The sequence below is a fragment of the Varroa destructor genome, unplaced genomic scaffold (assembly GCF_002443255.2).
Source record: "Varroa destructor unplaced genomic scaffold, Vdes_3.0 BEIS01000004.1, whole genome shotgun sequence".
Classification (NCBI taxonomy): Eukaryota; Metazoa; Arthropoda; class Arachnida; order Mesostigmata; family Varroidae; genus Varroa; species Varroa destructor.
In genome coordinates, this window is record NW_019211457.1 from 43,291,450 (window position 1) to 43,319,373 (window position 27,924).

A 27,924-nucleotide genomic window follows, 5' to 3' on the forward strand; every position below is an offset into this window, starting at 1 on the left:
CTTAGCTTGACTTGTTCCCACTGTTTTTAATGAACAGTGGCTCCAAAGCTCCTCCTGTATACCGACTAGGTTTCTGTGCCACTTAACTGAGACTCTGCAGTGCGAACAAAAGGGACGATTTCCAAAAGACTCTGATATCCAGCTATATGTCTAGCGAAGGGTATAAGAAGTACTAAATTTTGTTGTGTTTGTCCGAACCCCGTTTCGACCCATGATAATATGATCTAATGATAGCCATTCGTTCTCAACCGGGGCACTCAGCCCAATTACCAGGGGTGGTTTCACACGCCTATTAAAAGTGACTCATTAGCTGCTTACAAAACAATTATAGATTGTGCTTCCAAAGAGAAATGTCACTTCAACTGTTGCCGTTGCTAAAGTATCACGGGTAAGTACTTTTGCTGTCTCGCATTCAATTAGTCTTTTTGCTCCAAGATGGTAACCAATGCCGATTAATGAGTTAATAATAACAACGACCTTTTCACAAATCCTCTGACCTGCCTGAATAACTGTTGCAGACAGAAAAACTAATAAGGATTTTTGACAATTGGGCTGGGCTGTCTCATATGGATTTTTCGGCACTGCAATTTTCGGGACAGCATCGTGCAACCCGGGAGGCGCGTGCGTTCAGCCTCATATCTCCGCGATCCCCAGATGCGTCCCAACGGCATTGTTGGTACTTTAAGACATTCCTTATTCGAACGCTAGAACCTTAACAAGTCTTAGGTTACTTAGATGGCTACATTACTGTAAGAAAGTTTCTAAAAATCCCTAGCCCACATGTCCGAATTCGGACGCACTATTATTATGATCATTACTAGTTAATAATCTAGCCTTCACTATCGTCCTAGGAATGCCCCGTTATCCTTTCGTGTCCAATGCGTTCACTTGAATGCAAGTGTTTATATATGAGCGTGCAATTAGATGTATAGGTGTGTGTTCAAAGTACGACATCCGAAATCAGAAGAATTCAAATTTAATTTAGCAAAAAATAACTACCGTTACGCAATCGTATAATACCCCATGTGACCGAGCAGACAGCCTATGAAGTATCAAGCCGGCAAACCAGTAGCGGTATTTCTCCTGTACTGGTTAGATAAGTCTAACGAGCATCAAATCTGTTGGGACTCCGTACCGGGCTATCTGCTTTCGTACATTTGTGTGATGCGAGGAGATGTTGCTGCTGGTGTGTGTTATGTTGTGCAGTCTACCGCTTAGTTTGCGCCCATCGGTGACAATACAATGTATCTGCTGCTTGTGCAATGGTAAACACGTGCCAACCGTAACACCTCGCTAACAGTGTTATACTAGACACATATAGGCGAGTATGTGGGATGCTGGCACGGGACCACTAATGTATTTCTTCATTGTGATTATTAATCTTCACATGGCCCAATGGTTTAAGGGCGTCGGTTTAGGGATTTGTACGGGTCATGTCGTGTCGTGCTCCCTCAATCCCTGCACGTTCAGATTACTCGACCAAATATCCAGACATTCTATGTCAATAAATGAATGGTCTATTCTATATTGCAATGGTAGTGTTATAATTAATATAATAAGTTGATGTGGGGAGGGGTACTATCTTTTGTAGTTTTTTCTAATTGCATTAGAATCGTGAATTGTGCATGCGCGGGTTATGCAATCCTTTTCAACGATGCTTCGAGACAGAGCGCTTGAAGCGTGGCTAGCTAAAAGAATGTCGTTCCGTATACAATGCGTTTTAGATAATTGGTTAGTACGGGCTTGCTAGGGAAGTACGTGGTGCTTCATTTGTTCGAACGACATGATTACAAAACAAAAGGAAAATGAAAGCAATTACTGAAAAATAAAAGGGAAAAGAACAGGTAACTGGAACGATCAACAAATACTTCAACGGAGCAGTCAGACAGGGAGCTCGTTATAGTATAATAGTGCTGCCATCGCAATCGACCTTTGTCATTGTCACTATATCCCTACTACCACGGCGACAGCACGACGAGTATTCAGGGGGATCTTCGCTGTGCCACAATGAAGGAAACTTGATCAAAGACGTTGAATAACATAGCGCCATCCATTAATTTCCGGTCTGTTCATTTTGAACAAATGACCGTTTGTTAAATATGCGTAACATGAAGATCATACCAAGGAGCGATACGTCCCGTAGTGTTTTAGATATATTGGATCGCCTAGTTTCCACCTTCTCCTTTGCTCCTTTGCAAGGTCGAAGGACTATTTAAAAAAAAAACTCGTTTTCAACATAAATAAGACATAGTTGGTAACATTTTGTCAAATTCACTTTATTCATCTCCCAAGGCCCAGTTATGTAGACTTTACTATTTACATCTACTTGTGTACGTCGCATTAATGGGACGGTGGTGGCATTAGTGCCCCAGGATGAATTATTAAAATGTTAATGCAATAACTAGGCTATTTTAAATTTGTGACACCATTTGGTGCCACCTTTTTAGAACTACATCATGTCCTAGTCAACCAAGCTAGTTACGGCCTTAATGCTTTAACCAAAAAAAAAGTGCAATAAGAAATTGTCCGGTGGCATCATTCGTATACAGTTGTTTTAATCGAAAACAGCGGTGGCCTTCGCGTATGGTGGTTTTGCTTGTTTTGAAATTCGGCTACCTTCACCTGACAAGATGCTTTGCGATGCTAAATTTAGGATTGCGTTGTAGCTACCCTTCAGCCAATGGAGCGAGCTTCGCGTTGCTTTGTAGACTGGAGCTCCTGGGTTAATTGAATGCTATAGGATCAAACGCTATGGTCCTCGTGCATCATAGCCAGGTGTACTAGGACGGTACGATACACCCAAGCTTTGCGGTCGGCGAAACTCTGTGACATTCTAATTCAGTAATAGATCCTCAAATATTTTAGTGCGACTTTGAGCCCCCGTGACTCCCCGTAGCGCCTAAAAACTGTGACCTCTGACCCGACCTAACTGTTCTAAACCGCTGAAAAACTTTATGTGGTGATAGATAAAGTTTCGTTCCGGGCCTAAAAATAAACCTTCATTATACCATTGACATAAACAGCATCTCGCATGCATTGGCGGCTTAGCTGCAACGTGAACGTTTTAATTAAGGCTATACATCAATAATGGATGACCTTACAGCTTAGACTCTATACCCGAACCAATTTAGGTTGGCCACGTCCTGATAGATTGTCAAGATAAAGAGAAACTCAAAATTACAGGCGCATTTCGTACCAGTCTTAATTGTCTAAATGCGAACTACGTACTAACTGATACATCATAAACAGTTATCCAAAAACGCCTCGTTAAGTGTGCAAGCTTAAGGCATTTCTCGTCTTGAACATTATATCCTGGAGCTAGGAGGATAGAGCGAAAAAAGGACGTCTGGATGATAAGTGGAAAGCCCAATGACAATGGTACACTTATCCTTTTAGCATCGTGACTTGAACAGCAAGCGTCCCTGTGCGCTTTTGTGCAACGCACGATTTCTTTTACAAATCGACTATAGTTTATCCATAGTCAAAGCAGTGTGACTCTAACAATGCTTCTGTGTATATTGCTATCATTCATATATATTTACCCCGAATTTTATGCGAGAAGCCCTTGTTAATCATTACCGTAATTAGAGGTAGAGAAACCGTTACAGAACGTACGCTGTACGTATCTGAAAACGTTCGCGCATACTGTAGCATATAGTGTTTGCCCCGTAGCGATCAGTTACCAGGCAAAACATTTACGGTTGATTATATATAATGGCGAACACGTTCTACTTCTATTTCTGGTATCATCATTATTAGCTAATCTATAATTATCTCAGTTTTAGTCATAATAATTTTGTATAGCAATAGCATAATATTCTATGACCAGTGATTTTCGCTATAATTAGAATACTTTTTTTTGTTATTATTATTTGTTATTCAAGTTGAAATGTTTTGAAATACTGCTGAAAATTTTATGGAAAGTTTTCATGAGTCTTGTTTTAAGCTTTTTTTTTTTTTTTTTTCTACATTTTTAACAGCGATATTAAATTCGTGCTTTCCAAAAGTGATTCATTGAAACTACATGCTAACAACGTTATATATGGCATGTTGCAATAACAAGTTTTATAGACGGTGGGTCGACGGCACGGGGGGTCGACGGCACGGGGGGTCGACGACTTTTGCAGGTATCGATCGATCGGATACTGAGAAAAAGATGCTCGATACTAACATGCGCAAGATGTGCCGTTCTAAAATTTGATTTCTCCGATATTTCCTACATTTTACGCAGAGGGAAAATTCCTGTTCATGGTATATTTAAAAGTCTAGGAGTTGTTTTCGACATGTATCTTAATTAATAGATTTTTCGGGACTACAGTAGTTAGCTTCCTATTTATATTCATCGTTGCAATGCGTTACTGATATTGTTTTCAAGATGGCGACAGTGCCTAGAGGAATGCATTGATTCAACGGATCACTTAACGGAGAGTCTTCGCGAAGGTGGAGTGTTGTTGGATCGTATGAAATCATATCCTTAAATGATTGGGAATTGGACAACAGTGTAGAATTTTTTTAAATGGACGATTTTCGCTATGGGCTATTTTTAAAAAATTCAAAAATCAATAGAAACTTCAGTAGAAATCAATATAACTTGTAGGAGCAGACAGGATGACAAATACGTATTTCCTTGTGGAGCTTGCACATGGTTATTTTCTAATCATATCTGACATTTGTGTGCATCTGGCTATAAGTAGATTGGTGGCATTATAAAAGTATTGCCCAGTTAGGTAGCTTCTAGGATAGAGTAAACGGCTAGGAGCTTAAACTAATTCTAACAAATTTGTACAGTGGTTGAGAGTTAAAGGAACTGAAGTAAACAAGAGATATATAGGTGCATTATAAATAAAGTTCTTAGTACTTCGTTCTTAATTAAGTATGGTTTACTTATCATGTAAAGATACTAGATAGAATACAGCATTGGTAAACAGTACTATACCAAAATCATTTCTCCTCTTGTGTTCTCGCACAGCCTTGAGCAGCAGTCCTCTCAAGATCGTTCGTTCGATCCCATCGAGTTAGTTTTCTGTGTGCCGTTACCCATATTCATTCTGCCGGCAGTCGGACCCAGCTTGCTTAACTTCTAGTTCAAGTTCAAGTTTCATTTACTTTTCGTGCGTTCCTATTTCTTGCTCATGCGTGCTTTTAAGCCAATACGTTAAGTTAAAGCTACACTGTTTCTTGGCAAATCTAACGTGACGGGATTGTCGTCTATAGTTTGCAACGTCAGAACACGGTGTGTCCCTTTCATCTGACGGTTTGTCTCACGTTTGCTTCGTGCTCCTGTGGCCATCGCCTTGTTCGCTGTACTTTTCTACTCGACGAACTGCCATGCCCAATATAGCTGTCGCGACATAATTTACGTGTATACGTACACAAAACCGTTTAGCTTCTCTACTTCATATCTTTGGCGTGCTCCAAAGCCAAAAGGTATTAACCTTAGAAAACTTACTGTCACACAAATGAGCATATGCTGTATCTCGATGGTATTTTTCAAAAGTATTAAACATCCAATAGCTTTTACACATATATCGGCCTGTAGCGGTTAGTCCGGGTTCGAAGAGACGCTGTTTAGGACGCGATTGTATTGACCTCATCTGCATTTATGAAATAGTTTTACTAAGAATTATAGAAATGTCAGTTCTCTGTCCACTTTCTAATTTCTGATGCTGGCCGAATCGATGATTTGGCGGTTCCTTATTTGCTCTTGGCTTGTTAATGTATTCCACAAGCAACGAGCTTGTTCCGCACTGTATTTTGTTTCGCGTATTTAAGCGAACTCCCCTCTTCTTTGCCCACTTTGCTTATTCTTTTTTTTTCTTTTTTAAATCTATTTTTCTACATAGAAAAATGGAGTTGCATGCTGATCAAAGTGTTCAAGGATCGTGTGGTTGGCAGGACTTCTTGTAGACCTCTTCTATTTGAGGCATCTTTGCTACTCGGTTTGCTTTATTTGCCTTGGCTCTTTGCCATCAAGAAACTGAGGCCAAGACATCTTAAGTGAAGCCTAGTTTTCCTGCATCTGTACGTTCTATCCTTCAATCTCAACTTCGGCATTGCATTTGACCGTTTTTGCTGCTGTCACTGTCACAGCAGGCGTTAGCAGACGAACAGACTGAATTCGAGTAACGTTTTGTAAATTTGATTACCTTCTCGCCACGCTTTTTCTTTTCCGAAAACCTCTCAAAGGCCGCTCCCATGACAAGCCCTTGCCAATCGGCATATCGTTTTCTGTCGAGCTTTTCCTCTACTCAATGCGTCTATCTGTCCTGGAAGGGGTTCTTTTACTCAATATTGATCTCTTGTTTTTCTTTTGCTTGAACTCACACGATGTAGCTTTTCTGTGACAGCTGTATCTATGTAGCACGAAAACACTAGAGAGCTCGTCTTGCCTATGTCGCTGATGGTCGACAACTGAATACTTCGTTCTCGCGTTTTAACCGCGATAAAACTCAGCTTACTGACGGACGCACAATTTTCTATCGCTGCTCAGCAGCCCTGTCTCCCATTGATTAGCAGGATTAGATTAGTAGAGTTGCAACACTGTTGCCTTGGCTAAGGCGAACCGGGAAGCAACGCGAATTCGAGGCGGCGTACGTGATACGACGAAGCTCAATGCAAGCGCAAACTGGAGACTGGGACTCGTACTAATCCGTACTAGGATCAGCGCTTCTGTAGAGTGTATGACTTCACATATCCTCAATGCTAACCGGGCATCTAGTACGATAGCGACGGGTGGTGTGAGGAAAGCCTTGACGACGTCGTCCTCGCCTACCTCCGTAGAGCTATCAGTCCGGCGAGCGACGTTGTTTACATACGCAGCAAGTTACAGCCCACGAAGTCTCCCTTCTGTATTTATGCTGCTTTATTTGTTCCAGCAGACGCCGACGCGCGTATTCACAGATATGCGAGACAAGTAAAAATACCTAGCTCATCGGGCACATACGGTTCATGTACGTTACGCAAAATAAGGAAGCACATAAGCAAATACGTGACGGAAAGTGTATTGTTTTTCAATTATGATATTGTTGCCTATGCCCCCGCACGGGGCAAGTTAAGAGAGGAGGGGATGAATAACCGAATTACGCTCTGATTTATCTTTACTTAACACTGCTGTGTTTTGCGCCAGCCTAAAGGACTCAGACATAAAGCGCGGTCGACGATCGTATCGTTCCCGCATCGGGGTCTGTCTCTCCAAGTCTCTTATAAGGAGTACGGCTTCTGAATGTGTGATGAACTGTTTGTCACAATGGCACGGTGTCCATCCGCTATTCTTGGTGCCAGATCTTTTCAAACCAAACGTAAAAGTCGTCACATCGAAACACAACGCGTCACTTTCGCAATTCTAACAAAAATAAGTTAACATCCAAATACTTTTATGTGCCAGACGAACCCTTCGTCAAATTTATTTTACCCTTCTGCCGGAACTAGAAATCTGCGTTATACGCTTTCTAAAAAATTCGAGGAAGATTTCGATAACGTAAATCGGAAAGAAAAAGCTTGACGGGTTTGAGATCTAAAGGGCTCAACAATCCGTTAGAACAGCTGAAAAAGACTATTTAATACATTTATGAAACTTATGGCTATTTTGGAGAAGGAAAATATCGACTGTCAATTGCAAATTAATTAATCTTTCTAAAACCAATTTGGATTTTTGGGTTCTCGCGTTTTTAGAACTTCTAACCTGCTGTCAATCTAAAATTTAACTCTATCGTTGTTTGTATCTAAGTGAGTTTATACCTAGGAATATCGCTTGGCACACGATTACTGAAAGTGATTTGCGGATAAATGAGGGAATGTTTTGAAAAGGATTACCGAGTAATTTAGCTCCCGAAGCTGTACTTGTCGTAAATAGTAACTGTATGGAATAAACATAACTGTCTATGCTAAATAATAAGGTATATTATTCTAGCGCATATAAAACATCTCAGCTTCAATTTAGATACGGCTTAATAACCGAGCATTAGTAAAAACGTCAATTTAGGTCCTGTACTCGGTATACAACCGTGGGCATGTTTAGATTCTTCTCGGTGTCTATATTTTTCATGTTGTCACGATAGGCGAACAATCTTTCATCTGTTGTTATCAATGTTATTGCTGTTGGCCGGATATTATCTTGCAGGTTCTGTGGGGATGAGCTTGCGGGAAAAGGATTTACATCAGCGGGCAGGAACCTCATAATCATCACTAGCAAGCTGGCGTCAAAATCCTCGTCGGCTTTCAAGGCAAACGTATCGTTCGAATAGAGTTACACTGAACAGGCAGATCGACAGTAGGGTGACGCAACCGCTGATTTTGTGACGTAGTCGAAGGCCGTGTGGAAACTGGGGGCATCCGCCACCGACGCGCTACTGGTTACTACCTTGCGAACACTCATTACGATGTCTCTTCTCAATTCTATTGAGCACGACAACATCCTGTTGTCGATTCTCGTCTCCCACTATTCAGTTTTCCGTCCATTTTAATTCCTAGACTCCCAAGCTCTCCCTGCTCGCCAGCAGCGCAGTTTGTCTATCCCAACTTTGTAGGTATGAGACCAGTCAGAAAGTGCACAAAGGGAACTTCGTTGTTTCTAAAACGCTGCTTTCTCTAATTTTTCCTACTACGTGCACTATGTATGATTGCCTACTGTTTGAAAAACTCCAGAAGTGAACAGATTTGGAAGACATCTAAGCGGCCCTTCGACGACAGCAAGGATACGGTAAATCATTGGCAATCCTCAGCTAGTGGCAACTGTTCGCCGAAATCAGGGTAATGAATGAAATAAGAATCTACTCGTACTTAGCAGGATCGTTATACGTTTATGTATGCGCATGTACTATTACGAAATTTAAACGAAAATAGAATAAAATGTAGCGGCAAAAATAGCAACAAAAGACCACCGCAAATTTCAACATATGATGGGTAGCTGCTGGTACACAGCCTCTCGCAGTGCGGATAATTCTATCCACTCATCCACCAGTATATATACATATATATCTGTCTTTTGTTCTACGTTAGCTTATATCGGTGTTCTTCACCATAGTGACCTTATTATTTGACTATAGTTCCTTTTAGAGGAAGCTGGAGTTTTGGTGTTGGAAGCATGCAACGCCTATAACGTGATGCAAAGCAGTGAAATTATAAGGGCTTATTTGTCATGTTGCTTGAAACGAACGTGTGGGCGCTGCCAATGGAGGTTGTTGTTTTCAGGGGTAAGGCATATGTTTCAAGTTAAAGGTACGTCAATACTGTCGCACTCGCTTATACTAATGGTCGCATAGTAGATTCTCAAACATTCTAGCTATCTATAACTATATATAATATGAATGTTTCTTCGCCCTATAGACGTATACGATCAGAACTAATATGCGCAGAGCTGCAGAACGATATAGGAATGACTGTTTGTTACTGTTTAAAATTGTGGATTAGAGGTGATCGTCGGTTTACGCCTAACTGGCGTTTCAGCCCGTGTTGATATGTACGCATCTACGAGACACTTCGTTCGTAAAAAAAAAAATAAAAAAAAAATAAAAAAAATAAAAACAAAAAGTTCGTAAAAAAAAAAGGCAATGAAACGTTTAGTACAAATCATACTAAGTAAGAAGTAAATAAACTTCGGATTAACTACTGTTAGGCTCCTTTAAAAGGTTTCGGCACGTCTCACAGATATTTTCTCGCGAAGTTAGCCAAATTTATTCCTCTCAGCGATTCGCCAAAGCGTCGCCGGTGCTACGGCAGTAAGCCCGTAACTTATTTCGTTATGAATTTTGGTACGTCGTAATTTTTTACTTACACCATTGAAGTATACGTTCAAACTCTGTCTCAATGCGTTTTTATTAGACATTACTTGAAAAATATAGGGAAATAAATGCCGGAAAGTTTAACAACTATATAAGCAACAAGTGCACACGAAAACTGTTTTGCTTCGCTGTTAAATACTACCGCATCTGCAAAATAAAATGTCACTAAGCTTAAGGGAGGAATCTTGATTTCATCTACCTCCATTGTTCTGAGGGCATTTTCACATACCATGTAGGTATAAATTGCCATGACGATTTTTCAATACCTAGGGTTTTAATTCGATACTGAGGCCTGAGTTTAGCGATGATAATTTCGCGCGAATTTGATTTCCTTCGACTAAACTCTCCTACAAGGTTGATGTTGTAACAGAGTATTGCGTGTCGTTTGGTTACACACATCTATCGAATTACGATTGAATCGCGCGCGTCTCACGATGTCGGCCAGGCTGCAATGCTGCATCGTGATTGTGGGTTTAGAGGAAACTCTCCAGTCAATGTTTCCACCGCACTTTAGAGCCATCTAGTAATTAGTCTAGAGGTAAACATATACTGAATCTGTCGAGGCTGCTGAACACCTGGCGCCACCCTCGTTCTGGCCTTGATAAACTCAACTAGGATCTGGGTGTATGAGACGAATCTTCAGCGATGTTCTATTTACATTTGAAATAGGCTTGTCTTCTCGTAAGAAACAGGGACTTGTGTTTTCATAACGTCACTAATAAGCAATTCTGTGATCTGGAGCAAATTGTTCGTAGTAACATTCGTAGCTTGTTAATAACAACTTCAAGGGCAAGATCGTGCCGTCTATTATGCAATACCGACTCACCTTAAACACGATCATCTTATTGTGCTCTATCATTCGTAAAAGTTAGATCGAAAAATTAATGCGGAAACAAGTTTGTTTTGCGGTGGCTTATATAGTAACCCGTCTTTTTACGCAGTCTTCGATAGTTATACTCATAGGTTGATATCGAACTGTTATACTGCTATACGTAGACACTGGCTTACAGCTAAACGTGACGCTTCCGTGACAGCCTAACGTGTCGACGGTAGGCCGCGTGATGTAGGTAGGTGAGCGCTGCTGAGCTCGAGATTTTTTCGATGACTATCTAAATCCAGTTGTGCTTATTTAGCAGAGTGCAGGGAGACTTTACGCTTCCAAGTAGTAACATAGATTTACATGGGAAAATGACGGTTCCTGGTTTTCGATCATGCGTCAGCCATATCATTGTAACCGCGTGGACCGCGCAAGTAATGCCTAAAGATATGCGTTTACGGTTAAAATAGTTGGAAGACGTTGCAAAATCGGTCAGCTAATATTCGTTACGACGACATGCGATGAGGTTCCCTAGGCAATGTAATAAATGATATGTACTCTCCCCGCCTGATGGTATCGTTTTGTTGCGCACCGGAGAGTTTTCGGCTGAGCGCAATCCTGTCTATGAATGCAGAGAACTGAATGCCAAATACAGTTTACTGTCTTAGAGTGGTTATGGTTGACACTCGATAACGTCTCGAAACAGCTTTCAATATTAATGTGGTATTTTTACTCAGCGAGCTGTCTTTTTTTTATGATCGACTTAAAAATATAGGCGTTAATTTTTTACTTATATGCATTTTCCGCTCTAACACATCATGTTGCATAGCTTAAGCTGGATATGTTAATAATATACTGGGAAGCATATGTGGTAGCGAAAAAAATAGGTGGCATATGAAAAAATGATACAATAACGATGTGTCAGAACAACGAGAACACTGGACAGTAGCTTGTAAATATTAATACGCTGTTTTTCAACTGCGTTCCTGTTTCCATGATACGATATAGGGGATCAAATAGCGAAGAGGCACCTTCTCTTTATCTTGAAGTAAGGAGGTCGATGATGAGGCGACCGTAACCACGGATCCGTATTTAGGAAGCCAAGTAACACATATTAGCTGGGCCGGAACTGTTTGGCAAGTCGAAACGTTCTGAATAGTCATTAAGTCACCTACCATTGGCTGAGCAAAACATGCCAGATACTTAAGTTCTTAGCTCTTTACAGTTATAAGCAGACTATCTGCCATCAGAAAACGATATGCCTAAGGGCATAGATAGCGTTAAGTAGCAGCTAAAATCGCTTTTTCGCAGATAAAATTTGGCGGAAATATGGAGCAAAGAAACTGCGCTATGTTACTAACGCTATAATTAGTCTAAGAACAAAATTAAGAAAAATGGGGAATTACAGAGAAGATAATAAATTTCAACACCTCTAACGGAAGGATGAGTTTTTCGGAGATCACGGAAGACTTCTTCGCGAGGCTGCCTCGATTCAGAAAACTCCTTGTCGGCTTCGTATAGAATCTCTCGAAACAGATGTTATGGTACTATGATGAAAGTATCGACTTTGAAGAACGAACGCAATCATTTTTGTTTCTCTTGACCTAACGTCTGCTATACTCTAGAGACAATTTTTGTACTTATTGCCTGCAAACATTTCGCCTGAAGTCTAACAATTCGTCTATAAACAAGACGTGCATCACTCTGGATCTCTCGGAAGAGAAGAGTCAGAGGAGGAAATGGCATCGAAGAGGAAGGGGATGCCTTCAGAAACGCTGTCGGATAAACTCACGTGTAACCTGGTGATGCCGCAATCAACAGTGCACTGTGTGCTTACTCCAGGACAATCAGCGACCTAACCGCCACGTCTCACTAACGGTCTGGATCGAGAAATGCTTTCAGCCTTCCTGCTGTTAAGGTGAGTCCGTATAATTTCGGTTTTTTTCATGCCTCAATGAGGGCGATAGGTAGCGTAAGTTCCACCGTCGATTCTTTTAAACAAGCCGATCGACAACAAGCTTACGTGTGGCAATGCAAATCACAAAAATAGAGCTGTTTGGAAGGCGCTAATCACGTAAACATCCAATATATCATTGGTCCCTTTTAATAGCTCTAGATGCTTTTAAGTTCCTCGCTCCCGCTAACTAGCTCCAGGTAGCCTAATATACCTCTAGAATACCTTGCTCGAACGACAGATGTGTTGCGTATGTATAGGATTACGGCGCTCGAACTGTCAAATCATCGTATATATATATATACATATATATATATGATTTGGCAAATCATAGATTTCGAAAACGTATCGATGGTGCATCATAGACTTTCTATATCACCTAGCATCGTCCGGATTTATTATCGTCCAGTAACAAGCGGCAATACATGGCGTTATCACTAGTCTCGCCGCGATGCCTCCAAAGATTTAGCTCATCTTCTGCTTTGAATGTATCACACGCATTTTAAATGAAAACGAGTATAGACAGGAAGAAGACACATAGGAGATTCAAATAATCGCCTCCAAATGCCGTTGCTACCCGTCGTTGCGTCTCTTAACGCTAGTAGTCTGTTTAAGCTTGTTTTAGCGCATGAACAGTCCTTTTCTGGCCGTTCTCATATTGGCACTCTACGCTTGACTCGTTATGCATTCGCGGTTACTTGTGCTTTCGACTTTTTCTAAACAGCGGCAAAGGACACAGGTGAAGACCGTTACTGCCGTCTGATGTCGATCAGCCAAGTCAATAGTGTATGTATTACTATCGTCACTCCGTTCCATGTTTGCTAACCCGGACAGCACAGAAACCAGTGAGGAAGCCGACCAAACAGCTTAACCGTTCGATATACGTTAAAAACTCTCTATACGTTAATAGTTTGGGTACTACACCGCAAACGGAACACACGCCATCCTGGACCTACACTCCTTTTCGAGAGGGTTTTTACTTCCGCGATAGCAAATTGGGTGGTAAATAGCAATAGTAGTAGTAGAAACTGGTCGTAAACGGACACCCAATTAGGATTAGTGGCCGTGAGGGTACTGTTGATGCCGCCAGCCGTGTCACCGTTGCTGTTCCCATCAGACCGCGGACGAACATCGAGGATGACGATAAGGTGAAGTGTTGGGTGAGATTTAGACAGATCAGTTGCGGGAGCGCAAGCAATGGCCTGCAACCCAGAGTGATGGCAGTAATGCTGTTTCTGGTTTATGCATGTTCGAAGGGAGTAGGAGATAAAGGGCGTAAGGCGCTGAGCAGGTGAGAGTAGTTGGAACAATTGGCGAATGAAGCCAACAAGAGGGGAGCTTAACAGGAAGAGCAGAGCGTGTGATCGCTCAGTCTGCTGGTAAAATTCTATGCTTCCGCGGCTACTGCCGATGAGAATATCAGGGTAAGGTAAGGTAAGAGGCGAGACAAGCTGAGGCAAAGATTTGCCTGTAAGACTGGCGGTCGATAGACCGCTCGTGCGGGTTAGCCTGGGGTTTCACTCGCCCCTACTATCACGTAAAGTCAGCCTCACGTAAGAAGCTAGCTCCCTGTCCGGTAAGATCCAGGAGTAGCAAGTTTGGTTGACGATTTGCCTATCCGTGCCTGGGTCGGGCACCCCACACAGCACCCTGCAGCTGCCACTACCGCTGCGGCGAATCGTAACACCAACGAAACAAGACAGTTACAGAGTGTCGGGGAGTAGACTCGTCTCAGATTAACGCCGCTGCTACATAGGACGGTAGTGGTGGGACCGCCGGATATGATGTGATGCCACGCTTCGGTAGCACTCTTGTTCCATTTTAAAGAGGAACGAGGTCAGAACGCAACAAAGCCTGGAGCTAAAAGTGGCTGTCCTCTAAGCTGAGAAAAGCGCCGCATCATACGAAAAGGAGAGGGAGGCCAAAGCAGCAAACATTCAATATTATTACCAGTTTCCTTTCGGCAAATGGGGGGCCCAAAAAATATTATTACGCATTAAACATCATCTATAAAAAAAAGTCTGTTGAAATCTTGCGTCAAGCAGGTTTTGCATTTTCCTTTTTCTAGGAGCCCTAACTTCTCAAACGAGCGATTGTCGTAATTTTCCTATATCACACCAGAAATATGTCAAAAGAATGAGATGTAAGTGTTTATTATATTTAATAAGTTTTGCTATCATGTTCCGCTGGGAGCCGAGCTCAGTCTAATTAGGAAAAGGCAATCTGTCCTGATTAGGCGCATCAAAGGAAACTTATCATATTCGACCCTTTACAGTTTGCTATCAACATATGAAATATTAACTGAAATTTGAAGATGGCCTCTTAAGTCTAGGCATTATTATAATTTTAGAGAGCATCAGATTTAACTAGAGCGTGGTCTTTTTTTTTTTGTTTCTGTAGACCTATGCACAGTAGATGCAAATACGCATCTCCAACAGATACCAACGACCGGCAGAGAGCATCATTCAATGATTAGCGCGGGGATGTAGTATTTTTCGATCTGTGTATGTATAGATGTATGTAGAGTATAGAGAATCGTAGCTGGTGTTCTATTCAATTGAATTATACCTGTCTAAATGAGTCGACAGCGGCAAAGGAGCTTTAAATGAAAACAAAAATTTGCCTTTGATGTATCAAAGTTATAGAAAGGAATTTTGATTAAGACTCTATTGAGGTATATGAGGGTCACCGAATCCCATAAGACCAGTTCGAGCATTTAGAAAAAGGTGGAATTGTTACAACTTAGATCGCAAGACGATATATAAATACTGATGAAGGTTTGTAATTGCATCACAGAAAACGCGTGACAATGGAATGCACGTAGCCACTAGTCCGAGCACCTTACCATGACAACTATAGGTACTATCAAAATTTACTTTTTCAAAATGCATGACGTAAAGCTTCAAACAAAGGTGTGATTCCCAGCCATATGTCTTTTTTTGAGCATTGCGTTTTCTCTAGAAGTGTAATAGACAACGCGGCCGAACGAACAGAGCAAACGTCATAAAGCGAAGTCGTCTCGAAATCGTTTACGCACTTCATCGTATTAGCTGTGCCTTGAACTAGATGAAAACAAAGAAAGCTACTATCACCTTATTTTGCTTCGTTCTTCACGTTCTCGCTAGGAACGCATCACTGTCCACATTAGACCTTCAGGGTGGACTGGGTTAAGTACTATGCCGGGACGACACAGGATCGACTTCTACTTTAGAACTGACAATGACGCAAGAATTGGCAGCGATGTCATCCGTCTATCATGAATCGATCTCCAAGCCCCCGGTATAGTAAAATTGAACTGAAAAAGGGATAACGTCGTAGATACACTCAGGAGTCGAACGAGGAATAGAAAGATAGAGCAGCATGTGTGCACTTGAAGCATAAATAATTACGCCGCACGTTACGATAAGAAAAAGATTATATGAGCTTGAAAATTGTATATGTCTTACCTAGTAGAGCAAAATTACCAGTCGACATAAGAACATTAGGTGGAGGAAATGTGTTCTAGACAACACCGACGGCTCTTCCGTTCAGTCATGAACCGCGGACTATGCCGCCTCCCGCAATATTTAGATCCGAAAATTTCATTGTGGGCCATAGATTAGGCTGATTAGAAAATTATCGATATCGTTTTACGACATCAGCGTAATATTCAATAGCAATTTCATTGGAAAAAGAGGCCTCTATTAACGATCGTTTTGTTCGATTAGTTGCGAACTTAATCATTAACTGTCTGCACATTTAGGCAGTAGAGAGGCAATGAAATTTTTTAAAACAATTATATTAACACGAGCTTGCATACACCGTCTCGTCTGGCTCGCAACAATGTGGCAATGAATTTTGAACTTATCGAGAAAAAAAACATGAAAATGTATGTACTCTAGGAGAAACTGACCCAATTGGCGGATTTATATGTATTCTATATTGTTATATCTTGCTATCACTATTTGAATGTGAACTTACGGTAATGCACTGAGCTCTGCCTTGTTATGCCTATCGTGTCATCCGGGGTACGTAGGCAACGAGGATTCAGCGCCTAGTCGGACTATGTATTTTCATATTTTTTTTTTTTTTGTTCATCCGCATAATTAAATAGCTACATTTTAAGTATTCGGACACCGGAAACGCGAAAGTCCTCGGAACGGTGTTGTGGTAAAGGCTGGTAACCAGTAAATCTATACATTGCATGATATTTTCTCAATTTGTTAGGGCACCATAGAACGATCAGCCGGAAACAACTCGTCCAATAACCTAGAATTATGGACGAGTCTGCCCAGCTGCTTAAAGTTACTCGAAGTTGTCAATGAAAGTGTTTGTGTACTGCAAGAACATACAGCATGTCTTCAAGTTAAAAAAAACTAGACGCAATTCGATGTATCCTAATATAGCATTGATAGAAGACGCCTTGTAAATGCAAACCAATAATACATTACATTATGCGTTTATTAAATTATCTCTCAAGAAGCTAAATAATGTTTTTATGCTGCCTCTTGTTGCCCGAAGCTGAAAATGACTCATAACATTAAGTTTATATATAAAGCTTAATAATTAAGCTTAATTTTAACTTAATAATTAAGTTAAAATATAGGAGATTATAGTAAGCGCATTGGTGCGGGTTTTTAGGCCCGAGTTGTCGCATCGCCGTAGTGGCAACGACTGTCGACGCGTTGAAGACTGAATTATTTTCTTGTAAGTGCCTTTTTTTCGCTTTAGTTTTCTGAACGACCTCAGAACAATAGTGGGGTTGTAATTATGATTACTGATGAGCTTTATAGCATTTTACATTTATACGCAAGATGCAAGCGAATACAGTATGTACATACGAATGACGTGTTGCAACGCTAGCACGCAGCGAACGGACCGAGGTTCAAGCAGCCCGAATCTCGTAGGCGACGCGGCATAGAGGCGTGACTACATAGTTATACGGGTACACCAGACAGAAAAGGAGAGAGGCGAATACAAACGGAAAACGTGCGTTGATCTGCAACATGCTAATAAAGGCACACCCAGAGAGCAGCGGATCCTGTTGCCTTAATAGCGTTTATCTTGGTAGCGTTGGAAAGGGAAAGACAATTGAAATTGAAAAACAAAATTGAAAAAGATCGTAGCGACGCGGGCGACGACTGCCCGAGGTCGCCGAAAGACGCCGACGAAGCTAACGAAAGAGCTACAAAGTGTTGGCTTACACAGCACGATCTGCTTGGACGCTGCGAGTCAATCCTGACGCCGTTAACAACGGAGAAAGAGCCACAGGCAAAAAGATGAATCATTGCCAACGAAGCAATCCGCATTCTGTAATATACAATATCACGCTGATGCTGGTGGCATAAAGGTACTCGAATCAAAAGTCGTGTGACTGCCCAAACATCGATGCCAACATTTTGACTGTTAAGTTTTTCTTGTACAACACAGTTCCTTGCTAAAGATCCCATAGCACCAAAGGAAAAAAATGTCGCAGCTGTACTGTCTCCTCTAAATTACTAAGGATAAAATTTAACAAGATCATAATGTTTTCGGCGTACCAGCAAAACGAGATCCGAAACATGTAATCACTTCTTAAAAATAATGAAAGCTTTACATACTGCGGCAGCGGGAACCAGCTCCTCGCCGAAGCAGACTATACCTTACGTTTCGGAGCCTGCGACTTGAGCACGCTATGAATGTTACGAAACCGAAATCGAATTCTCGCAGCTTAGTTGTACTATGCAAATCCGAAACTTAGCATTGACCATTGAGGGGGCTGGCTGCTTCCAGTCACAAGAGAGAATAGGAAAATATCAATGGGGCATTTTATGCCCTTCAAGCATCAGTACGTTGTTTAGAGCATGAGCGTAAGAAAAATCGAACCTATTATTTGAAAATAAATCTACGGAACCATTGAAAAATAGTTTGTACGCTCCTCTCTATATCTGGCATCGTGTTAATAATAATAACAAACCGAAATACTTTACAGTTTCAAAAAAACATCATTTTTAAATTATTTAACATTACTTACTTCAATTATTATTGTTATTAATTTATTTTAGTTATTTATTAGTAAAACGTCATTCCTCTGCTGCAGCGGCTTCGGGCGGATGAACAGAGACGCGCCTCAGCTCAGAACCTGTGCTGATAAAGACCGGTAACATACGACGACATGCCTTTACTTTTTTTTTTCCGAGGTGGCGACCATTAAATATTTACTTATTTCGCCCGTCGTAAGCGTTCTACCAATGCGGTGGTTACTTTGATACGGCTATTTTCACATTATAATTTCAATTAGGAAAATACAATTGCCCATTTTATGTTTATGGTCAGAATTTTAACGTAACAATCTCTGCTATTTATAACAGGATCGATTATTAATGGTACTAGTTATCTTTACTGTAATATTTTCTAATGTGCGCAAGCTAATTACAGCGGGGGCCTAGATTTATTTTATGAATTTTCAACAAGTAATTGCGGTGTTTCCTAACAGAATAGCTATGATCGTCTATCGGGCTTAATGCAAACTCGACTATCGCTCAGGGCGGTTTAGTCGAAGGCGAACTTCGGCTGACCCCATAAAACCGTTTCGATAATATGAAGAATGTATATCGGTGCCTTTCTTGCACGAGTGGCATATAGGAAGTTAGTGCCCCGGCTATTTGTAGACATGTGTCAAGGCTACCCCCTGGACAGCCAATACTAAGTTACTGATTAACTTAGAAACAAGAAAAGCAACGAATTACGTTCTTTAGATAACTATCGTATCGATAGAATTAGAGTAGATCAGATACAGTATAGCCTAGTAATTATGTATGCTCTAAATATGCCTTTTGAACATTCTCCGTCAGCTCCGGCCGACGTACCGGATCATGTAAGCATCAGTCCTAATATATGTATAATGTTAAACGGATATTTACAGTTTTCCGGTGTTAATTTGCGTGTTTTGTTACTTTGTCGAAAAGTTTTTTGGGAAGTTGTAATACTAGCGACCATTTTCTTAGCTCTGAATTGTAGGTTTAATAATGCGACGGTGAAGTCCACGGACTCTTTCAGTATAGCTTTCACACTTCGTATAACTTAATCGTATTTACGATAAGGTGATAACGCCATAGCCTGTACGGTGTTATTAAAGACTTAAACCCATTCAGGTCCGCCTTCAAAAACATGGTATTTTATTTGAATATTTTGAACCCAAGCTCCAATTGGCAGCTCGTTAGATAGCTAAAACTCCACCAGGACCGGTTTTATAGCTTTGATAAATACAAGCGTACATTTCACTACTTCCGATTTTTTTTAAGTCGCTAAAGCACGAAAAAGCGTATACCCAAAACTACTTTTCATGCTCATGAAAACATCACCCGCAAACAGATTTGGCTTGTATACGTTTAAGAATCGGTGTGTTTCTATATTTACAGCCCTGTTTATTAGATCGAACGTGGACCGTCGTGTTCAGGAACTACTCGGTGTGTGTCAATGGTGCACCGTTCTGCAAAAGGGACAGGACGAAATCTACAATGTGCGATGTCATGCTCGGGCACGAACGGCACGTTACGAATATTCATTTCGCCCTCTCAGAGGTTCCGCTTGCCTTGCTGTTATCCCTACGTTATTGGGAAGAAGAAGAAGAAGACAACGATCACACCTCCAGGTAAAAAAAAATTATTACACGTTACCGCTAGGTGTACACGTAATTTTCACGTATTAATCGTACGGTTAAACAATATTTGGGCAACAAAAGCGTTTTCACTTTACTAGGCAGTCCCACTATACACTCTATTGCCCTGTATAGGCACACAAATGCAGCTTTAGTGAACAGGACTATAAAATAGGCAGCTAATAAAAAATAACGGACAGTATACGTGAATCGTTGCCAAGCATAGACGTGGAGTATCATGGTCGACGCGTTGAAAATTGTCAGAAACACTCTTACGGCCATTCGTACCCCTCTGAAAATATTACCGATCAGATAATTTTATTCGCACTTCGCCTACTGATGACCTGGGATTCAGTAAAAGAGGGGCATTATTAGTTCATACGATCAACTTTTCAAAGGAGACGTCGATCCAAACAAAATTTTCCGAGTATATTTAGGTCTTGCGAACTCGAAATTCTGGATTTCTAGGAACGTTTTTATCGCACCTTATGTGTTAAGGACGAAGCTACACTACTACAATAACAGGACGCCACTGACTTAAATAAGATGCGACCCAGAGCTAAGCTTGTGTAAATAAAGAAGATTATATAATAAATAATACTGCGCAATAATTATGGTTGAAGTAATTATTTACATGTCCATTATAAGTCAATGCTGCGCGAAATATATTGCGCTATAATCTCATTCAAATGAGAAAATACAGGAAATAATTTGATAAACAGAGATTGCTTTCACAGAGCATTCGTCTCAGATAATTTTCTGTTTGTACAATATAGGTATTAGGTGGGAGTGTCACACAGGTGGCCTAAACGGTTAGATCTCTTGTTGAAAGAGCTGGGGCCGCTGGTTCAATGGGCGTCGTTTTCGTATTTTACAGTCTAAGAGATCCACGAGGCTTATGAATGAGTGCACAACCCTAATAGTAAGTTTGCCCTGGGACATTGTTTAGTAACAAGGGATGCATAAAAATGACTTTAATGCTAATGTCTCCTAGATCCTTATTTTTTTTTTCGTAAGAATGATAATATTACCGTTTGACAGTGCTTGTTTAACCTGAACTTTGTTAAAGAGAATATGCTAAAAGACGACATATCAGCATATCTTCAAATGACTGCATTCAGTAAATATGATTGGACTTCGCGAAGGGCTACTGTAGGGCTGATGTGCTTCTACTGCTCTTCGCCGAGTGTCGACACGCAAGTTCAGGAACCTATATATAAAGACAAAAGCCGTTCGACAGCGCGCGGCGGGAACCAAATGTCCGTTTCAATGGAAGTAGCGAATTCTGTGTGATTCTTTATCACTGGTTCCCTAAAGGGCAAACGATTCTATAACAAAGCTGCTTGGACAGGCGATTTCCTGCAACTGCAGCTATCGCATTGATCGCATAAAGCGCTTTCTTGCATTATCGCCCTAGCAAGCTAGCCGTTCCGCACCATCCATGTACAGAGCTTGCGTTTAGTGTCCCTTATGGGCAGCTACACGGAAAGGAGGGCAAGAAAATGGAGTGCGAAGCTTGGTGACGACGAACTCCGCTTTGAACTCCACCGCTGATCTCCGACGTCCTTTCGGCAGCGTTGCTGATACAGTCAGCATTCACACGTTAAGCGGATTTAGCGAGACGTCCGATAGACAACTGACCAAGACACAGAAGCGACAATAAGAAACGAACAAGCGATAGAAAAAACACGACAAGGCAGCATGAATCCCTAATAAATAGAAGGGGGAAGCTGCTGCGGACGTTGTTGTGGCCGCCCGTGAAAATCTAAAAAGAATTAAAGAAAAAGGATCCGCTTTGAGAAATAGTAAACGCCATGAGCAGCAGCGAAGGGGTAAAACAGAAAAATAGTGCTGAAGTTAGATGATATGTGTCCTTCGGTGTCCTTCAGGTGATATGGACCGTCGAAAGAAACGAAACCTGGTTTAACATTTGAAAGACGCGAACGTGACGAGAGCAAAAGTGGTCGGTCTATTTGTGTCTTCATGCGCGTATCGACGCGAGTGCAGCAGGGTAAATAGTGCAAATCGCTAACTGTGGCCCTCAAAGCAGGCTTTTCTTATCAGTCAATTGCGGCCTCTCCCAGCGTGCATCCTCGGCTAGCAATGCTTCGACATTCCGACTGCAGCAGCAACGACGCTACCAGCGCCTACTGCTTCGTTCGCCGCTTACGCCTTCCATTGAATGAGCTGGTGGCCAGCTGGTTAGGTTAGGTTCGAGTTGGATGGGTCATAGTATCTCTTATTCGTCATCCCTGGTCCATCCGCTACTAGACGGCTCCGACCTATTCATCCGATTTCACATCCACATCTTCTCCGATAGGTTTCTGCTTAGTTTTTTCAGTGGTTCCCTTTGAGTAAAAGCACGTATGCGATGAAACACAGAAGTAAAAGGAGCGAAGTGCGGGGAAGCGAGTGGAGAATTGGACGGTACTGTAAGGAAGAGGTACAGACTGCACGCACAAACAGAATGGAATTAGCGAAGGTAAAGTTCGGAAGTTTAGACCTTGAGGAGTTGGACAGGTTGGGTAGAAAGGGAGGTAGACTAGCAGTAAGGGAAACGTATCCAATACTCATCTTCTTCTCGAAGAACATTAGCTCTCGTAAGACTGCGGTGACCTCAGGGGTGATCAGTGAAAAAAGAAGGGTAGGTGGGAACGGCGAAAGGCTCTCGCCTGCTGTTGTTGTGACCTTACTGGCCTTTGTGGAAATTGAGGTGTGATACAGCCGCGGGCCATTGACGGCCGAGTTGAGCGTCAGTCCCAGGTAAGTGAGCAACTCGACTGGGATTTTATTATCTTTTTGTTTTCCTTCGTGTGTTTCGATGTGTCACATATTGCATCTCCGCTTGGCATTGGGCTTAGCGCCTTTCCAACCGAAGGAAGTTGAGTCAAGACAAGTCCACCTTTGCTATCGCTACCAAGAAGAAGAAGAAAAAAGATAAGCAGTAAACGCAAGAAAAAAAAGAAACGAGGCTTTCTAAATTGAAGGTTTTAGCCCGGCAGGATAGTAGCAACAATGGATAAAGCGTCTTGTTCAAAGGACTACGAGAGAAACAACTTAAATGGTTGACCAAATTAACCAGGACTTCCTCAATCTAGCCGTAAAGTGATTAGGCCCAACTAACACCGAAGGAAAACTCTTAGGCAAAAACGTCCGACCATTGCCAAGAACAACAAAGTGACAGATTGAATTCATGGTGGTTGATAGATCCGAATGGCCTCTACAGAGGTGAATTGTTGATTTTACTAAACTTTAAGTATTTGTTGTTGTAGCTCGTGTCGCATCGTTGTTGTTTACATAACTAGTACTACTATTGTTGTCGTGTCAATGTCGTTACCGCGCTGCCGTTTTAAGGAAATGAATAACGTATTCGGTTTAAAGACCTCACCCAGACTCTTTGCCATCGCGTCTGCGTCGCCATCCATTGACCTGCGATGCTTTACGTCGTCTTAACTCGGGATAATCATTTCTGTAACAATGTCTTTACCGCAGTTTCTGATCTACCGATCTCCTTCGGTAGTCTCCTCTCGTACTATTCTTTTCTTCTTCGAGTATGATAAAGCAAGTTATGTTACTATCGGATAAAACGTACTTGAGCTTCGTACATGAAGGAATTAACAATAAATGACGGCTTTACATTATTTCGTTTGATGACTGTTTTCTGTTAACCGAATATGGAACTATGTGGCAAGCTGATTTCGTTTCTTGTCTGCTGACGCACCGTTGAAGAACATGGCTGTAGTGTACCTTTATACAACTCAAGTAGACAGGGATTTGAAGCATCGCTGAATACTATACCTAATTGAACATCAGTTTCTTCTAACTTGCTGTTCAATAAAAAAAAAAAAAAAAAAACTACATCGGGAGGCAGATATCTACCAGCTTCATTTAGCTGTGTTCGGTTTAAAAAACACAACTAAAAAGGCATAGTTACTGTTATCCTTGATAGGGCTTTGTCTGTTCTGAGCTTTCATTACTAACGCGGACGATTCTGAAAGCATTCTTCTTGGTTTTCAGTTGTCAAAAACCACTCTACCAAAGCGACAGGCGGACCTAGCGGACAGATAGCCCGTGGGCCCCACGGATACGAGTGATAGACGAAGGGGACGAGGGCTTGCTCCACTTTGCGGTGCATCGCTTGGGTCGGGAACGACCATTAGGAACTTCGAATCGATTCCCAAGCATTTACAGCCTTTCCTTTTTCGAACTACCTGAAACTTTTCGCTCCCACTAGGAAGTGAACCAATAAAAGGATGAATAAAGAGTTAGACTCCCAGTCCTAAATCTGAGCTGCGTCAGGATCATATGTTTGATTGCAACTATTCTTGACTGGCATCGCTCAAGGCAGCAAAATATCAATACGATATGTAATAGAGATGGTAACAACCAAACTCGCTAAGGTGAACGACACCTATATTAGGACAGCCCTAGTAGGTTTAAGGGTCTGTAAAGTCGGCAGTTCGGCTTTCTTATTCAAATGTACATTGCGCTATTTCAAAGTAAACCAAACACTATCCGACCGTACTTGCATGCAAATACTTGGAAATCATAATCATTAATTTTACCGAACATTATGTGACAGAACATAGACTCATTAATCTGTTAACTAAAGACAGAACCTATGTTGGCTATTATTTCTTGTAGGCTACTTTGAAGCCCAAGAGATTTGCACGGATTTGAACCTGAAACAACCAATAGCTTGAGGTGGGCAAGGCTAATGACTGTCTTCATTTTTGCAGGTTAAAACCCCTTCAGTTGGCATGTTTCATTAGTTCATCAAATCTTTACGAAATTTCTTTCAAAACATTGAAAGGATTAAATCTATTATAAAAAAGATCACGTTTTCCATTTGCAATTATCACTCCTTAAATAGGGAACCGAGCTCACAGTAGCAAGCGCTATTTAGGAACACTATTCGTTCTGTCATTATATAACCTATCTCACTCGGAATTCGTAGAATTTTCTTAAAGAACATTTAAATTGTTTCGTATGAACAGCACATGTCGGTTTCGACCCGCCTATTTTTTTTTTATTTTAGTCTATTATTGTTATAATACTATTACATCTTTCGACGATTTAGAGATAAAGCCGATCATCCCTTATTCTCACTTTTCTCGCTGTAAACTTCTATACATTCTATTGGAAATATTTACAACTATGACACATAACCCGTGAGTAAATACATGTGTAAATGTGTGAAAACGAATGGACCCGTCAAAACAGTAATACTCCATTACTTGCTTTTGTTTGGAATCAATTTAAATATGTAGGAGCAAATTCAATTTTCCACTGTTTACGGTGCCGCTTTGGGTTGAAAACGGACTGAGCCCGTTCTGCCGCCAGCGGCGAGCAGAACAGACGAATGGCGTCGTTTTCAAAGGAGTAGTTTATTTCGTTGTGAAAATGGCGTTTAGCCCATAAGTTTAATTGAGTAAAATGAAGGTTGGGTAGACGCTGCTACGGAAATAGAGCGCTTCCAAGAGGAGTAGCTCAATGCGCAAGGACTTGTATCAGTTCCGGCCACTTAGTATCAGCACGTTGGCGTTCGAGTTCATCGAGATTCAATCTAGAGACTGTTACGCAGGTTTTCAAAGTACTGTTAGCGGACTTGTAGGGTCACATTGTCGCCCCAGCGCTATGTAAATTCTATCGGTGTGTTAGACTCCTGCAATGTCCATGCTTAACCAGTGAAGTGCACCTAGCTAGTGCAAAACTACAGGAGATTCAATCATATCTATATTAAAGCTGTGTATGCAGTGCTCTAAAACAATGAAAGCAAGATGCGATAAACAGAAAGTTTTTCAATTTCTCTTTATAGTAGCAGTCTTTCCTTTTACTCTCTGCGGACAGACAATTCGCACGCTCCCTTTTTTTCCTTCTCTGTTTCATTGATAGGACTCATGGTTTCCCTAACCGATTACTTGTCTCCCTTTCAGAAGGAACTCTGTTCACCGCCATCTGCTGGCTTCGGCTTAGATCGAAAGTAAACCTCTGCTAACCACCCAACCTCTCTGTCGCCCGTTAAGTTCATGCCTGTTACCACTGAACGTAACGTTGCTAATGTGCGGAAACGAGGTAAAGGCTCCGCTCCTAGTTTGAATCGAGATCAGAAGCACTGTTTGTGGCCAGCCAGCATCCCGCCTGGATGTTGTTTGTAACATCAACTGGACCAAATATCGCTACGCTGTCGCTCATTCTTGTCGGCTTTCTCATCAGAACGAACACATAACTACTAACGCGCACAAGTCGAGACTTCCGTTGGACACAGGGATCAGCCTGTCAATTGGCTTTCATCACTCCTATAATCGTTAATGATGAGTAGCATAGTAAAGAAGAACCCGCTAGTACAAGGGTATAAAAACTAAATATCCCCATGGTTTTCTCATGGCGTAACGACGCCGAAAGATGCCAGCACCAATCAAGATTCTCCAAAGTGTACCCTTCATATTTAAGCTAAACCCACTACGAGAAGCTTTTTAGATCTAGGGTAGTTTTAGGTTCGGCTCTATTCATATAAATACAATTTAAGATGTCCGGTACAAAACATCTTGCCACAGGTTTAGGAAGAATTATTACTATAGTAGCCCTCGGAAAAGTTTATATACGTTTTAGTTTTCCTCAATGCATTCGCCCCTTATCCTTGTACGCAGCGTCACGATGTAGGAACGGAATAATCTGGAAGGTACTCTGGCATTTACAGCTTAGCGCGTTTGTTTCTACTTTTGAAGTTCCGAAGTCGCTGAGTTCAAGTGAAGCTCTAGTCCCCCCTGCAAGAGTTCGTTACTCTTTACCGGCCTTTATCTTCTTAAGTAGCACGAGTCAAACGGCGCACATAAATGAGTGAGTAGATCGAAGGCCTTCGAAGTTTCATGGGCAAGCGTTTGTTAGGCGGGGTCAAAACAGCAAACTATGTTACGGGCAGTAAAAACGAACGTTCGAAACTGCGTGATTTCTTCATAAACTTCACGCCCATTTTGCGGAATATGCGTGATTGGTGAGTATACGTTCATACATTCAGTGGCCCTGAGTTTTCAAGCTGAACTATACATCCAATTGGGGCAGTTGGTCGCGATTGGGCGACCTTTTTAAAATATATACGTTTGATAATCTAATCACTGTGTATCAACGATTAAGTTAAAGCGTCATACAAAAGTAAAATTCTACTAAAAAAAAGGATCAGTTCAGGAATCGTTTTAGACAATAATAATAATAGAGACAATACGTTTTGTACGAAGGTACCCACACGCATTTGGATTAAGGCTCTCAATTCCAGCTCCTCGGTGAGACAAAGCATTGTTATATAGGGAAAAAGTTTTTCTAATTTAAGTTTCTTCCATTACATTCGAATTAATTCCAACTGGTTATTAGTTTGTTAGATTCCAGGAACAATTACAAGCTTTTAAGTATGATGTATTAAATGACTTCGTTGCATCGCGAGAGTAAATGAATTCTGATTTAGTTTTTTCTTGGGGAAGCAAAGCAGGACGACAAAGGAAAAAAATCAGATAGAAATTAAAACGTATCATGCTTGCATGAGGAAACTTCCAATGCTGAAACTCCAAATGTATTACATCGCGCATGACGGCCATGTTTGTATTTTCGTCGCGGCGTTAATGCAGATCGTATAGGCGATATAAGGTTTTGTCACTGCAGTCTGTAAGAATCCGCAGTAACCTTCCATATTTGTATAATGCCGTTTTATGTAATGGACATGGTCAATTTTTCGACCGGTTGAAGGTTCAAAACTGATGGGAAT

The 27,924-nt window shown here is 41.3% G+C and overlaps 1 protein-coding gene across 6 annotated transcripts in view; it reads left to right on the top strand.

The window, feature by feature from the left end:
* Window positions 1–27,008, top strand: part of LOC111250350 (blastula protease 10-like) — a 92,653-nt gene extending 65,645 nt beyond the window's left edge. Inside the window, exons 10-16 of one of the 6 annotated variants that reach the window (XR_002673309.2) lie at window positions 8,120–9,216; window positions 11,605–12,514; window positions 15,676–15,829; window positions 19,930–20,162; window positions 24,186–24,310; window positions 24,813–24,872; window positions 26,105–27,008. Coding sequence is in view for 1 of the 6 variants with exons in the window: in XM_022805466.2 (XP_022661201.1) it covers window positions 8,120–8,243 (124 nt within the window). In the remaining 5 variants the exon portion in view is untranslated. Of the gene's footprint in view, window positions 1–518; window positions 673–8,119; window positions 9,955–11,604; window positions 12,515–15,675; window positions 15,830–19,929; window positions 20,163–24,185; window positions 24,311–24,812; window positions 24,873–26,104 lie in introns of those variants that run through there. The other 5 variants (XR_015326122.1, XR_002673311.2, XR_002673318.2 and 2 more) reach the window with 5 other exon arrangements.
* The last annotated feature ends 916 nt before the right edge of the window (window positions 27,009–27,924 follow it).